This window comes from Ptychodera flava, chromosome 9 (genome assembly GCF_041260155.1).
Source record: "Ptychodera flava strain L36383 chromosome 9, AS_Pfla_20210202, whole genome shotgun sequence".
Taxonomy (NCBI): Eukaryota; Metazoa; Hemichordata; class Enteropneusta; family Ptychoderidae; genus Ptychodera; species Ptychodera flava.
The window spans coordinates 36,157,817-36,175,024 of NC_091936.1; the positions used below are offsets into that span (position 1 = coordinate 36,157,817).

General features: G+C 40.9%; 1 protein-coding gene across 3 annotated transcripts in view; it reads left to right on the plus strand.

Moving 5' to 3' along the window:
• LOC139140849 (twist-related protein 2-like) overlaps window positions 1-16,236 on the plus strand; it is a 59,699-nt gene extending 43,463 nt beyond the window's left edge. For 2 of the 3 annotated variants that reach the window (XM_070710298.1, XM_070710300.1), the window contains exons 2-3: window positions 10,223-11,205; window positions 14,595-16,236. In XM_070710298.1, the coding sequence (XP_070566399.1) occupies window positions 10,607-11,167 (561 nt within the window). In that variant the 5' untranslated portion in view covers window positions 10,223-10,606 and the 3' untranslated portion in view covers window positions 11,168-11,205; window positions 14,595-16,236. Of the gene's footprint in view, window positions 1-382; window positions 435-10,222; window positions 11,206-14,594 lie in introns of all 3 variants that reach the window. The other variant, XM_070710299.1, reaches the window with a different exon arrangement.
• Window positions 16,237-17,208: the final 972 nt, after the last annotated feature.

The following is a 17,208-nucleotide window of genomic DNA, read 5'->3' on the forward strand; positions in this document are numbered from 1 at the left end:
TGCGGCCATTTCGTTTTGCGAAGAATTATAAGTTTGGCAGGAAAAGTGGACAGAATTACTTTTGTCCAGCAACAGCCCCTCAACAACTATGATGGTAGGATGTGATTCGACTGAAACAGTCAGTTGTATCACCGCCGTCTTGCAGTACTTTGTTTACCGTATTCCTATTTCTAGAAATGGAAGGCAAAACCTAAAAACCTGACCTTGTCCTTTCGTTTCAGGATTTGTGCACCTTCAGTACAAAATCTCGAATAGTCACGGTGAAGTCATTTTGTCATCAGAAGGAAAGCTTTGAAACCAAGGGGTTTCACTGTTTTCCTGAAGTTACTGTTAGCTTCCAAATGTACATTTCTTGATGACACTACTCTGTCTTTTATTTCAGGTGAAACCGAGGCAATTTGATTTTAGGTAACTTTGAGGCAATTTGCTCTCAGGTAAATATGATCAAACATTCCCGTCTCTGTTACTGTTGTAACATTAACTGTTACTTTAAGTGTTACCACAGACTGCAATACTGTATACTCAGTGCACCTGTTGTCACTCACTTAAAAATAACTTTCTAGCATCTTGGTTTACTAGCTACAGACTTATGAATCGCAGAAACATATCGATTTGTTTAAAAATTGTTCGTAACTTATCAAAATTCCAAATTTGGCCATACCAAGTTGCTAAAGTTTTACATGTCAAGACAGCACTGTAATATTTTTGAATAGTTGCCTTACAATCGTTGTGACGAGACCGTATTTCGAAACAGTCGAGATTCTCTTCCGAAAACTTGGTAAACGTCTTGACGGAAGTTATTGAAAGGTATTACCCTCAGAAGGTTTTGTTACCTCACTTCCGGTTCCGTATTCCTTTGCCGGAAGTGGATGCCAGAGTGAACAGATCGTACTCAGTTTCTAGTTCCATTGCCTGTAAACACTTATTCGCTCTTTTGACGCGATTACCTTTTGATTTTGGTTTCTCTAATTAATTTTTCTGAATTAAAACTTGACATAATAGCCTACATTCAACTACTAGATATACGAGTATTGTTGTAGTGTAAGACTCCAACTGTACAGTGACGGCCGACATAGTTTAGCAATGAATAAACGTGTAATAATTTTTATATAACTTCGCTTGGAAAAGTTTGAACTAGTTTTCATTGTTCCCCTTCGGAGCTTTCTCTCGTTGGAACGTACGAGCACGGGACATCGAAAACGTTCAGGGTTAGTTTAGCAAACGGTCCTCCAGGTGAGCCTTAGGGGCTGTGGTTTACCATTGTGGGGCACTTAAAATCTCCGCCCGGGTGTCCAGTGTTGACTCAACGAAGAGAACTTGCAAGAATAAGTTTCTTGTGATGTTACGAGAGTTAAGCCCCTCTATTAGTATCAACTCAGCAAAGTGCGGATATATTTCAATTGTCTTTCTACGGCTGAGAAGGTCTGTCCCAAAAGCGCGTTTTCAGAACCCTTAGGGCGACCAGTTTATCCCCAGTGTGCAACACTGAAATGCGATATCCAAACACACTTTGGACATTTTGTGAAAATGAACCGTGATTGAAATAGCGCTGGTGTATTGAAAAACTGGATCAAACCAAACTGTTTGAAGCTTGATAACAGCAACAACAACAACAACAACAACAACAACAACAACAAACAGCAGCAACAGCAGCAACGTGTTTGTGCTACTGTCGAGATTACATTCAATACTGCTTAATAACCACAGCAAAAGGCCACAAGAAGACCATGTCATACACTGTGTTCACACTGTGATTACGGCATAGAGAAAATCTCTGTTCGTTAAACTCAACTCATATGTATGAAGCTGTCATTTTTATAGGGTGATGGTGATTTGGAATTTTCAGATTATCTTGCAAACTTTGAAAGATAAAATTCACTTTGGAATCTTGTAATTTTTGGATAAAAAACAAATAAGAAATGGAAAATGTGAAAGTGTTGATGATGTAAAATGTAGCGGTGCTTTTTGCTTTGAAATATTGAAGATTTTACTAAGGTCAATTCGTTTTAATTCTAATACTTTTTCCGGGCTTTTTAACCGTTTGAGAAATACATCTTCCATCCTGTCGAATTGTCCCGGTGATCAACTCGTACTCAGTGAACACAGACTATTTTATGTGTAGTGTACAACATCACTGCTGATGTCTGACTTTTCAGTCGAGATAATTATTCATTTGTCGACAACTATGAAATTGCGTATCGTACACGTCTTGTAGTGTTTGCAAGACTGACACTGTGTATTTCAACATACTTTAGGGAGAAACGGAGATTAATGTACTTACTTTCCAGAATAAAATCAACAAAACTATTATCAAAAGTTACACCTATTTTCCTGATGTAAATTTTTTTTCTGGTACTTTGGGAATTCTTGTTATCCCCGTCTTATGAGTATTGTCAATCACTTGTCAAATCAAAGTTCATGTGACCTCACATTGGAAGACACCTGGGAAACGCAAACTTGACGTTTCATTGCGGATTAGGTAGATACTATCTGCTCCATGGCTGCCCAGTGCTTCCAGAAATTTCTTCCGCGGTGAAGAGGGCGCGCAGTTCTGTGTTTACCATTGTCACGCCCTACTGCAGAATATACCACCACCAACAGAGAAAATATTTCAACTACAGCTCGCCCACGGACTTTCTGTACAATAAGTACAACTTCGGGAAACTGAGTCAGCGCTTGTCAATTAGATATGAGACGAGATAAAATACGATGAGTCTCCTGTGCTCGTGCATCGGTATGGCTACTCGTATTTCTATGAAAGTCGCTCTCCTTAATCTGTGTCTGTCTGTGCCTCTGTCTCTCTGCCTCTCAGTCTCAACACACATCCTCTGTCTTTCTGCCTGCCCTAGTCTTTTGAAATATTTCCGAGTGTATGTGAAAGTACATCTTTGTAGGTATTTCATATGGTACATCGGCGTTGCTATGGAAAACCATACGGTATTTAAAGTTTGTGGCACTTTTTTTTTCTTTCGATTCTCTTTTCGTTGAAAACTTTAAATGTGTGAACACTCAAACTGTAGGCGGACTCATCTTTTTAATGTAGGCCGACTCCCAAGCCAACTCACATCTTTATCCCACTTTAGAACAATCCATTATATGCATGGGGCTTTGACTTATCCCAAACACAAGATTTCGATGTTTAGCATATCAGGGGTCGTGCGAACCAAAAGGAACTCTGGTTCTTGTATCAGAACAATTTTCCATCCAAACGAAAACTTATAATACCATCACGAGATGTCACGGACCCTATCTCACAAAAATGAAGCGAGGAGGCTCTGGTAAAACCATTATCACCATTCCCGTAGATAAATAAAAAGACGAATCGACCGGTAAATAAAAGGAGCGGTCAAACGGAAAGATACCGTGTGCCCCGGGCCGGGAACACCCACCATTTGTTTATTTACAAATTGGCCGTGATTGCAGTCAAGCGAGGGTGGAAATTGGACCTGGGTGAAAGCTTAGCGGGATATGCGTCGCTTCGGCACGTACTGACGCCGGCTTGTCTGCTAATTTACGTGCTAAAGAAAAGAAACAAAACGCCAATCATGTCACGCCGCTGATATGGTCCAGGCCTCGGCGGTTAATCGTAATGGAAAGGGGTCCCCGACAGTGAAATCGACCCGGCACAAGCTAGAACATTCATCTCTGGGATGATATTCAAAACTCAATAATGATTTTGCAAAATTTCATACTTCTTTCAAAAATTATGATCTGGAGAATGAGTCTCATTTGAAGTGAGTAATGCCTATCATTCCGATGTCAAACAATCTGAAAGTAGGGAAGCGTATGATTAAAATGGCTCGAGGATTTCCTATCTGACTTAGTGCCTTCTTGGAAATGGAACGTTTACTGACGATTTGATCAATTAGAAAGGCGTTGCTTTCATTATAATCGGATAATCGGCGATTTCAATCAAACAATGAAAGCTCATATTTCGTGTATGATATCAAATTATAGTATACGTTTTCAGGTATCTCCTACAAGAGAGTCAATATTTCACCGTTGTGCAATTCAACCCGCCTTGACAAATTTGAACCGATGTAATACTGCCTAATGAATTATGACAGGGAGAAATCCATTCATTTTTTCCCCAGTATTTCAACCGATCTCGTTGCGACGATATAACAAACGCCTTTCAGAAATGATTATACTTTAACTTCTCATAACCAATGATGGCGATACCTCTGAAACAGGAACGGCGAACCCCTCAGTGCACCTCACTGCTACGTGATTAACTGAGGCTAAGATGAATGGACAATTTTAACAGATGTTTTATACCGGTTATATGGGTGCATTTTTAAAACATTCGCAGAATTGACTCCCCGGACAGTGATTGTTTTTACTCCAAACATGAAGACAAATTGAATTATTTTTGAACCTTTTACACAGAAACCATCTTTATCTGTGCCAGTTCAATAGACTAATTGGGTGATCTCTCTCCTCTCTCTCTCTCTCTCTCTCTCTCTCTCTCTCTCTCTCTCTCTCTCTCTCTCATATTTCTGACAAACCAAGATATGTATCAAACAATGCAAAGACTAACTTATATCGCGATGACCAGTCAAGACCAAAGATGCCTACATTCTCAAAATTCCACCAGGCGTGGAAGTAGTCAAAACTGCAAAAAATGCACACAGTTAGTTCGACCGAAAAATTCCTGCGTGGTTTTTTGTGCCACACAACAGATTGGTCGCAAATTAAAGTGTCACAAAATATGAGCAAAAATCGTAAGACGTATAGTATATGTCACTCGACCAAAATGCCTATAGTTGGTTTACTATTCCAAAATGCATGGGCCTAAAAAATCGCAAGAGTGTGGGTCAGTGTCAAGATGAACACTTACACGCAAAATCTGCAGAAAGTACACATCCAAAATGCCTATTTTACTATGAAAGTCATCGACATGTGAAGGTCCACAGATCAGAGATTTACAGATATTTGAAGGGAACTTTTGATATTATACTAGAGTTTGAATCGGTGAATCAATATCACTGTCTTGGCTTCTTCCCATTGCGGCCTTCATGGACTCAATGCATTAACAACTAGAAAAAAGGTGAGGTTTGCGTCCCGACATCTTTACGTTACATGGAAACATGCTAGCTCATGACAGCGGAACTTGAACTGTTCAAAAATGGAACATGTTTATCTGTGGAATAAATAGAAACCCCGCCCCGCCCCTCCATCTGTATGGGATTCGGCCGGGCTGTTTGAAATGAACGATTGTCACGAGAAAGATGGGTTCACAGGGATTGGTGCAGTAGTGGCGGAAAAAAGCTATTCATTTCACGCGACATTTTCACGACAGTTAAGGCTCGGTTCTTGACCTTTCTCGAGTTGGACAGCACAGGTTAATTCCAACAAAGGCGTCCTCGTTCAGAACAATCTTTTAACAGCCCCTACAATAATCTCACAACCGATAGAGCACTAACAGCCGAGAAGCACGGGGGCGCAATATTTCACTCTCTTTGGTTGTCATGCCAATCAATGTCCATCGGTCGAGTGAAGGTATGCAGTCGGTTCTTACCTGCGTGGCTCTTTTTGAAGGATATATAAATATAAAGCGAAGGGGATAAGAATGCTTGAATTTCTATGTATATTTTGCCCCAAGTGTGTGGACCACTTCGGTGTCTGTCAGTCGTAACAATGACGGAAGGCTTTTCGATAGGCAACTGCTGAATACATGTGTCATGAAAACGATAGGGACTGGACTGCTTCACAGCCTTTGACAAGGGCCGTATGTGCATGTCTGTGTACACTCTCATCCAATAGCGGATATGTTGGACATGTTTAGTCTACACACAAAGTCAATTTGAGATGGATTAATATGTTTGAACTTGAGCTTCCGAAAAATACAAATATAGGGGCATGCGGTTGTACAGAGAAATATATTTCCAAATCGTTGTCCACATGAAAAACTATGCTGCCGTACGCAATCATGTGCGATGTCATGAGTTCGTTGAACTCAAATTTGGCACAGAGGTTTGAGGAGCTTCCCCCCCCCCGAAAGGCCACACTCAGAATCATTGTGCATGCGTACGTGAACTTGAAATGCACACTGCCAAGTAATAGCGACTTTAGACGGATTTGGCAGTGAGTCATCATCTGATAGAAGTCAACGACAAGCTAAGGTCAATATCAAGGTATTTCAATGGTCTTGCCATTCGCCGTATTCCGTGAGAATATCAAATTTTGGATGAGGCCAGGCCCATTGAGCCACCTGCGAAAGCCATTACGCTTTACTTACTGCGCTCCACCCCGATTAGGGATTTTTCCCTGGCTTACGTTTCAACTTAATTTTTGAATGTCGTTATAAAGGGTTGAAATCCCACTTGAATGTGAGAAGGATTGCCCCACTCTAATTAAACGGGCTATATCATCCGGTGTCTCCCGTTTTGCGCGTCACCGTCACCATGTGACGTGTCACTGTTTCCTCGCGGTCGATTGCCAAAGGTAGGGCCCTGCAGATTAGTTCCACATCGAAGCTGGTCTCCGCGTTACGACAGCGAGGATGGGGGAAGTGAGACGGAGAAAATAATGTAAGATGAGTGTTTTCTCGAGAAAGGGGCTAAGTTCTGTGCTGTGTTGAGTTAACATCGGCCTAAGAGTAAGCCGATGCTTGCATTTCCGAGTTATATCGACTTGTTCGCAGCTGACATCACACCTGAGGTACCCGAGCAGAACACGTACGGCAAAGAAAGGATAGTTCCACAAAATTTTGGCTGTACTTGAGAAAAGACCGTGGTTACCCTTATAACATTATCGCTGTACGCTGAAAACTCGCTTGTTCTCTGAGTCGAAATACATCGAACATACGTTTGCCTGCAGTGGAATTAATTTAGGTCTAATGGTTGACACATCAGTTGCGTTGTCAGCAGGTACTCAGATTGTTACATAAAGAAAATTTCCTGGGATGCGTTAACACTGAAACACTGCATACCTTATCGACACGATTCAGATAAATTAAATTTTCTCTTTTCGATTTCAATTCAAAACCCTAAACACCTCAAACTAATAAAAAATGTAAATTGTGTAGGTTAAAAATAAATGCTATAGAGATCCACGGAAGAAACCAAACTGACTATGCCAATATTTAAAATGGTTCAAGCCGCAGCCAAACATTTGATTTGATCTTCTTTATTTACTCAGTATCGTAAGAAAACAAAGTCTTCCGTTTTCGAGCACTGATCATTTCAAATTATTGATGCAACTGAAAAATGGATTAAAACAACTTCTGTCTTGTTCAAATACTTGATTTTTGACACCTGACACACAGACTTCTATGAAATGGAGTAGGCAGAGCGTAGTAAAGGGTCACGTGGTGTTGAGTGTAAAAAAGTTAAACAAATGGCAATTATTCGAGCTGCAAGTTAAATCGTCAATTAAGGATGATTATGCGACGGAAGATAAGTTATTCACATAAAACCGTTGTTCTTAAAACAACAGACGACAGTACGGCCGGCCAGGGCTCCTGTCAACTTTTACTTCCTTTTTTTTAAACTTTGATCAATACGGGATTTCCTGCGGGCGGATTTTTGGTGCATATACAAAATAGTGGCTGGATTGTCCCTGAGTGTTTCGGCTTGATTAGTCCCGGAGAGAAAATCTAGCGATGTCAAAACAAGACAAACAACATTACTGGACAAAATAACGACCGTTGTATATGGAGGATGGTGACTGTTTATCCAAAGATTTGTCGTTTCCGGATAAAACGACATATTTTTGACTTGTATCAACACGCGTCATTTGGCTACCGCAACCGCACAGACATTTTATAAAACCAACAAACGAATCGAAATGACAGCAACTTTTGTCTTTTTTCGCGAATATTAAACCATGGCATTTCTTTCGTGTCTGTTCAAAAAAACGTCACGGTCAAGATTATGCTGGCTTCGAAGCCAAACGTTAATCATTGCCAAGTACAAAGCTCGCCCTACCAGGGAGAAACAGGCATTCAATAGATCGCTCACGCTGTGGCTCGGATTTTAGCTCATAAGATCAATAGGGTTGAAGCCCACTCAGGATAGAATTTTCCGGCGAATCTTTGCGTTTAAAAAAAGTGGACGTCTAATGCACGAAATTATTATTTAGTTTCCGGTTTCCACACCTGCATCGAAATGACGTAATCAACGGTTTAGTTTGAGTTTCAATGAACAATGGTTAATGTTTCTCCGAAAAAACCGGTTCATTCTGCGAGATTTTGATCAGGTACATTTCAACAAGTAAAGGTAGTCAGATGAATTTGCATTCTAGAAAGTAGATGTTTGATCTGCAACAGAGAACAAATATTGGGAGATGTTTCATTGAGTTAGCTCAAAAGTGTGATTAAAAAAGATCGTGGCCGGTGTGTAGCAGACTACCAATGCATTTTGCGGATTTTTGTTCGTTATGTACGCGGATGACTTTGGAAACAGAATGGAAGGAGGAACGTCAATCAGTCAGACAACGTCGACTTCGAAAACGAGGCTGAATCTCACTATAATGTGACAAACACAAACCTGTATGAGCTTAGACCTCAAAAGAACCCCGCAAACTGCATGCAGACCCGAGATCAAAAGTAATAATCGATAATAGTTAAAAAAGCCCTTATTTTCTTATAATCCAATACATGAATATTATTGATTTGGAAACACGTCGTTTGTAGGTTTTACTAGTACGATCTATTCTATTACTACCTTGATCTATTCTGATTTCAAGTTCTGACTGACTTTTCTGGAGACCAATCATTCCCTTACTAGAATTCACCTTGTCCTAGAATTCGTACTCTCCGACAGATTGTCTGTCGCCTCAGAACTCCGGAAATACCAGTCAAAAGCTGAACGTAACCACGAATACCGACTCCGTGAAAATATAAATCAAGCTGCCTTATCGTTTACTAAGTCGGCAGGCGCCACATAGACCGCTAAAAACACTTATCAGGCGATTTGAACTTTTTTCAAGTTTTACCTTACCTGTTCATGACATGTTTAATGTGGTTTTTTCCTTATCTTCCTACTTGTAAAACTTTGGCGGCAAAATTAGTTTATTTCGCTAAAATATTTTGGTGGCATTTTTCCCCGATGATAATTTTGTACGTTTTATCAAGTTCATTAGGGTGGGGTCATGTCGTGAATTTCCCGCGTCGAGAACATTGGATCGTTGGACATACGAAGTTGAGAGCCAAACAAGTACATGGACAACGAGGGGAGATGCATCATATCGCTGAATGTTACTGAATGTTACAGGGACTCTAAACGTCTATCGTGTATAGTTTTCACTCTATTAGCGCGGTGAATATAACTTTTTCTTTAATATGGGCAGACTTTTGGCCTATACGTGCCCTTTCAGATTCTAAAACCTACCTTCACACAGTAGTCGCACAAGGAACTGAAGGTCATGAATGTAATCCTTCAATTTTTTATCTACATTTTACTACCGTGCATAATTTCTGTCAATTTTTTTATATTTTATGCTTGAGTAGTTTTGTATTCAATGGTAGTAGTTTTATATTCAATGGTCTTTCCAAAATGTGTCCATTTGATGAGCAACAAACGTGTATATCTCAAATACGTTACACGTTGACCCTTTTCTCGCACAGTATTTATGGGGATGACTGTGATCGTCGTGAATCATTTGTGAGTAGACTTTGCCAATTGTTCGAAAGGAAGTTGTAGTCTGTCACCTCCTGAAGTTGTTCAGTGCAATTTTCAAGATAAGGGGTCTGTGAAACGATTGACTTTGTGTCGGCATCGCGTGAAAAATTCGACAAAAATTTTGTGTTACCAAGCTTTTTCCCTATTTGTCCTTGTATTCCACCCTGTATTGCTTTACTTTTGGCCAATACAAGATTTTTATTCATTGGTCCGAGAACGCGGTTTCATTGTATGAGCTCTTGTGATTGATGGACCGTTTGTTATGATATTGCTTTACACAGAGATCCAAATCTCAATAAGCTGACAGAGCATGCCCACATATTGCCGTCCATTTTATTTTACATACCCCCTCCGTTGATATGATTAACACTATCTGTCGGTTGCTGCTCCAAAATGTATTTTCGAGAAGATATATCCATTGTCAGTGCTATTTTCTCGTATTTTCAAGGCATACAGTAAGTTTTAGGCTGATTTAAAGATTTGAGAGTTCCCTATACTATGAAGGAATGCATCTGTATACAAAGACACAGGTGCAAATCGGTGGTTTCCCCAATATTGGCCTGTAACTTGGGTAAACATTTGTTTTAACATTTTAGGTGCGCTACAGATCGAAATTCTCTACCAATCGAAGTTTCAAGACGTCATCGAACAAGCAGTATCCCAAATACTCAACAGCGTTTAATTCTATTTGCGGGACTTCACCACCGGTCTGGTGACTGATAATTTTGGTATGGTGACTGCCGACTGGTGGAACAGCTAATACATGTGTGATTGGCATGTGGACGGAGGCTACCAGCGCGTGGTCACTCCCAGAACAATAGTGAAGGAGTCTTATGTTACACTTATCGTCGACAGTTCAAATAAGACTGAACTGCAAGAGTTGCATCAGTTAGGTGAGCGTACATCTTCGAACGAAGCACCGAGGACCCATCCTTTTTCTGGTCGTGTGCGCGTTGTCTGTCATAGGGTCGAGATTAATCATGGATGTGATTCAAGCGATGCACCAGCACCAGCAGTCCATGGAGGATAGCGACAGCAGCTTCAGCGGCAGCTTGAACACTTCACCGCTGCCGCATGATCTCTACAGCGAAGACAACGCCGACTACTATAAAGAGAAAGGAAGTCACCATCCCAGAAAGCGACGGTATAGGAAATCGGGCGCGGACGGAGGGGACGGGGGCGGCAAGCTGCGGAGAAAGCATGTGCCGCCGCAGTCCTTCGAAGAACTCCAGAACCAACGGTGTATGGCCAACGTGCGCGAGAGACAGCGCACCCAGTCGCTGAACGAAGCCTTCTCTGCTCTGAGGAAGATCATTCCAACACTGCCATCGGACAAACTTAGCAAAATTCAGACGCTCAAGCTAGCGTCGAGGTACATTGACTTTTTGTTCCAAGTGTTGAGGAGCGATGAGGTGGACACCAGGCTGAACATGCCAGCCAGCTGTAGTTATGTCGCTCACGAAAGACTCAGTTACGCTTTCTCCGTTTGGAGGATGGAAGGAGCGTGGAACATGACCAGCCATGGCAACTCGCACCGATAACACCAAGACTTGTCGCCCATCATTCCCTCTTATCTCAGGTACGGCAAACATGTCACCAAAAATTTCTTTTTTCCTGTTAGTGATCTGTGTCAAAGACTATTAGACAATTGGCATATTTACAAAACAGGGTGTCCAAATAGTGTCCGGCGTAGCACTTTGACACAACCTGTACAAGTATGTTTGGACAGTTAGCAACGGCGTGCCGCTAAATACAGGGGGATTTCAAATCTAAAAGGAGTTAATCTGTTTTATTAACCGTTGGGTTAAAAGGTGATGGCAGTCAAACGGGTTCTTCTGCGAATAATAACCTCAAGCCACGGTCACTCTGTGAACGAAACTTATCACCGCATTTTCAGAACTGCCCACTGTTGTTTACGGCTGCCTGGCTTCCGTACAGCCACGAGAGAACGACTCCACGCGAAATATCGTAACCTAAAACCGGGACAGTGTCGCCCCGCCTCGATCTCTCTACCCGGGAAACCGGCGCCGTTGTCGACTTCATAAACATTGATACTTCTTCATTAGTTGGCGGCTACAGCAACCTGTCCTGTCCAATTTCCTTACTTTCGAGAGCTGGCTGCCAGTCAAAACCCTTGTCGGCAGCGTGAGCCAACCGACTTTGCCGCGGGTTGTCCTGCTCAAGAGAGAGAAAGCTAGAAAAGGGAGCGAGAGTGATTCACAAACTTCGCGCAACGAGTAGTTCGCAGTTCTCCTATGTAGATTTACGAGTTGTTTCCATCGAGGCTAGGTCACTCAGAAGCTTGGTCGCCAACCTTCATTTAAAAAAAATGAGTAAACCTCCAGACAATTTAGGCTTTATAATCAATATTCTGGTTTCTAGTAACTTGATCACTGATGACATGAGAACTGCCCTGCGTAGTGTCACAGATCCAAAAAACCGGACACCCTCACATGCCTGCACATTGTTCAGCAGATCGGCCAAATGGTTCCTTGCCTTGTAACTTATCACATCTCTGTGCCCAGTCGGTAGTCATATCACTTGACCGCTGAATCATCAGATGGCCAGCTAACAGGTTGATAATCTGTTCAGTGCGCTGTTTTCAGAGTTTAGCGTTCCTGCGTGTTAACTTGTTTATTCATTAACATTTCGAGGCTCTGAGAAGAACCGAGGCTTCAGTTGGCAAAGACGTCAGCCAGAAATGGTCATTGCTGCCAGACAAAATGGCGCCATGCTTTCATTACACCACCGGGGGTATTCCCAGTTTCAAAAATACCTTACAGTCCGTCGTCTATAACTTCCATCACCTTGTCAGACTTCCAACTGTGCCAAAAATGCGTAAGAAAATTGAGTTTGACGACAAAACATAGGTAGCTCAAGGGAGTTGGTCTCTACATTTTTGATACTCTGAAACTGTTCGTGATGTGGCTCTGAAATTTAGTTTGGTTTTATTTTTATGTCCCCCCCTCGCCCTCTTAAAGAAAAATGCTTCCGGTGATATTCAAGTTCCTTCAGAGTGACTTTCCCCTAATTCAGCGGAATTTCAGGATATAAAATTCATACTATACATAAAATAACTCGTTAGTTTTCGACGCCAACGTCGGATTGTATCGTTCACGGTTAGTGAACATAACTGCAGACTGCTTGAGTATGTCTTGGCGAAAAGTTTCGCGCCAAATCATCTTCCATCGTTATGTCGTCTGGCTTCCAATCTTCCGCCATCGTCACCGTTCAACGTGCTCGTTGTCAAATCAACTCTTTTTTAAAATTCGGACAAAAACGGTGTCAAAATATGTACCAAATGTATATGCACAATATGAGAGACGACAGTTACAACTTTAAGTTCTAAAGAAGACATTCGGTAAATGTGTATGCCGCCCCGCCGCAATCTTGACAACCCGTTTACAGTCAAGCTGGTAGTGACGATGACTGATCGCAGCAGCTGTTGTGAGTCGTTTGTGTATATGCATTTGATATACAACCAATATGTCAAACAAGCAGGGCAACATAAACCATCACGCTCCAGAAATAAACTGTGGCCAACAAATAGCTATTTTTCATGCCATTTTGTTTTAAGGATGACGTAAACACAGGGTCACTTTTGCCAATTTTTATCGAGGTCCTCAGCAATCGGTCTCTTTGTTGACACTGTCAAAGAAGGGTCGGCACTATTGGCTGCCCGTCTGAAACCTAGACCGAAAGTTCTTGACAACAAAATTTGTATATTTTCCTTCACACCTAACGGGTCATGGTTTTTTAGTACCCAACCGCGTTGATATCTGGGTTTGCTTTCATCCAGCAGAAAATGTAGAGAACCTGTCATTTCGTGTTTAAGTAAGGCAAACATTTAAAGTTTTCGGTTTCAATCGCGAGATGTTGTTTGCCAGCAGAAATGACGGACGGCTGATGTTTCTCGTCGATTGACACGACGTTGAGATTGAAATTATGAAATTTGCTGGTAATTGCTTTATAAATTATTTACTTAGGCTTAGCTCAAGTGCCACTCCTCGCCACTTGTAAGGGGGCGTTTCACTTCGAATTCAGCCTTTAATCGGGGTTATTTACACAGCTCTGGCTCTCTTTCCATCGCTGCTAACTTCTGATAACATCATTTCAGTCTATCGCTCAGTAACACCGACCAAAACTGACTCAAAAATGTTGGGGGACTCTCTAACTCATTTCGATAGCATTATTCTATAAGACGGGTAAAGTTGTTCAGACGAAAACCAAACTTCAGATGAATGGGGGTGTCTACCGAAACACTCGTTCCTTGACTAATTTCTGTAACGCAATAACATCAATGAATAAATGTGGACGCTGGCAGTCATATCACATAACACATAAAAATGGCTGTCATGTCACACATAGATGACAACAACGTCCGCTTTAACTCTGAAGTGGGAATATTTATCAGGTAATTGTCTTCGGCTTTTAAGGGGATAAACAAATATAATGCCTTGGCCTTCGCTTTATCGGCCCCAAGGGCTTGACCAGCAAGTGTGTGTCCGAGGAATTGGGTAAAAATTTTCACGGTCTAACCTCACGGGTACACTGGCGTGACATTCGCATCTCGTCCCATTACACGACTGCGAAATTACAGAAATAGATCCTCCAAATGCCTCTACCGACTAAAGTTCTGAAAACATTGTAGACAAAACTCATGACGGGCCCTTATCGGCTTGTGAAAAGGCGCGCAAGATATTGTCGTCTGCTCATTTAAATGAAAGCTACTTTTTGACGATGGTCACTGTGGCAATTTACATGTATTTTAGTCATGCGCAACTCACATGTTCTTGTTGGAGCATTTTCTTCTATGCCACTTGAAGTTACTAATGGTTTTCTGTTTATTTTTCGAACTATGTGTACACCCACTTTTACTCAGCCACTTGCATCGAAAATCTTAATCTAACTGCAGTTTCAAAAATATTAAAAGGTTTTTCGTTTCTGTTTCTTCTCTCCTACCCACAGAGCTTTCTTCTACCTTGTACAGGCAACGTGAGAGACCCACACGCTAACTTGAGCAACCGGCGGGCTTATCACATCCTGCATTCACTTGACCCATGATCGTCAAGTCTGTGAGAACGCAAGCTGGAAGAATCCGACGAAAAAGGAGCCTTATCCTCTGCTCTTCACGCGACTCAAACTGTGTAAGACTTAGGTTCTTGGTATCACGTGATACGATGTCGTCGAATGAACAGCAGTGAGCTTCGTTTGTTCGTTCAGATGTATATAGCTGAGGAGGCTGCCATGTAACGCGTAATCTGGCTGCACTACGACGCATGAAGTTATCCTCTTCGGACTTATACAAGCATCTGTGATGATGACGACAAGGGGTCGCCACTTCTTAACCAGCTGTCGTTCGTCCTATTTTTCTGAACATTTTCATTCGCAACATTCGGGGTTTTTTATCGTTTCTTGACCAGTTCAAGTATTCAGTACTGCTCTCCTCATACTATATCGTGTTTCACCCGCATTTGTTTTCTCAGACATTCAAAATACATTGTTCGAAGTTCATTTTTCCAAAGTTTTAGAGTGTTTACCCTGCAATTCATACCGGCTTAAACTGAAGGAGCCTTCGATTTACACCTGCATAATTTTGTAAGCCTCTGTCAATCGTGTCCTCGGAACATAATCTCTTGATTTGGTCACTTCAGTAGATCATGACATCTGTTGCCAGGGCAGAGGTCAAATGCCATAACCAATATCTGGGTCTAGAGATATTTGCAGGTTCATTATGTCGACAGAGCGAAGGTGCGCAAAACCATTCAGACATTCGTAAATGAACGCAGTGTAATGAGACTTTCAAGGAGAGTCTACCATGTTGCAAGTTGAACTTGTGCCAAATCTTGTTCCTTTTTTTTCTGAGAAAGGTCACACGTGCTTAGTTTTTCCATGAGATGCAAATTTATGTTATGGTATCGTCAGATATTGTTATAGTCACATCGATAGACGTAACTGCATGTTAAATTTCATCCCATTTTCGTGAAATATTGATATTTGTTATTTTCAGTGGTCATAGTACATATTTCTTTCTGTGTGTAATTTCACAAAATTCATCCTGTTTTGTCGCAACCATATCCGATTCCCTTTCCCACCAGTCTTTCGAATGACAAATTCTGATCTTCCCCTGCATTGGAAATCCCCATTTGCACTGGTAACGTCCTGCTGTAAACTATACTAGACTTCGGGTGCTTGCTCGTTTCCTTTAACCTGGATCGTAGTCGGCCGCTTGTTCAGACATTAGTCTTCAACGCCGTAAACCTCACGGAGGTCAATGTATTCGCAGATGAGGCCAAGAGCGGAATATCTAGACCTGTTTCCTCGGGGGAAAAAGCGATGAAGCTCGGCAAATACAAGTGTTTTACACCAGTATTTGATATAACGGGACTTTTGCACTGATATCGGACAGTGTTTCCTTACAATTTATCCGATGACAGGCCTGAAGCACAAAGCGTCGAGTACAGATTTAATTTCTTTATATATTAGTGTAATTTAAAAGACTTTATTCCTGTGATCACTTTCGTCCCTGGCAGTTTCATTGGATTCCTTCACATGCCATTTTAAAGTGATCGTTTCATTAAACCAAAGTTATAATTTTGATTGCACGATATGTCTGTGTGGTCCATTGTTTCAATGATATTATTTGGGACTACTGGGTGTGCGAAAGTGTATGATGTTTCATGTGTATGCTAATATGTATTGTATGTAAATACAGCTATAGATCCATGGAGTGGGCAAGGCGTGCATGAGAGCATAGATAGTTCCATGTATCATATAAGCTTACAGGTTGTGTTGCGAAGTTGAACACTAGAATACTTAAAAATTACAACTAACGGAGCGTTTTTAATTGTGTACATACACATACATAATCCACCCAACCAGCAATATACTTTGTACTATGTTGGTTTATAGATATGTATGTATGTATGTATGTATGTATGTATGTATGTATGTATGTATGTATGTATGTATGTATGTATGTATGTATGTATGTATTTATGTGAGCATGTATGTCTATATGTATATGTGTATGCGAACGTGTATCTTTAGTATATATATATATATATATATATATATATAATATATATATATATATATATATGTGTGTGTGTATATGTATGCACGTGTGTATGTATGTATGTATATATGCATGTATGTATGTATGTATGTATGTATGTATGTATGTATGTATGTATGTATGTATATACGTAAGTGCATGGGTATGTATGTATGTATGCATGTATGTAGGTATGTATGTATGTATGTATGCATGTATGTATGTTGTATGTATGTATGTATGTATGTATATACGTAAGTGCATGGGTATGTATGTATATATGCACAGTGTTATTCTTAAAGTAAATTTTTGTCCGGACTAGAATTCAATTGTCAATAAAACTACAAATTGTACACTGTGTCGACGAGGCTAATACTTCGTAATTCAATAAACTCAAGAGAGAAGAACAAGATAATGAATTATAGAACAACAGGATTAAAACATTAACAAAGTTACAGTTATTGTCTCATAAAGGTAGAAACACGTGATGTCAGTATAAAATAGATTTCATGTGCGTGCATCATA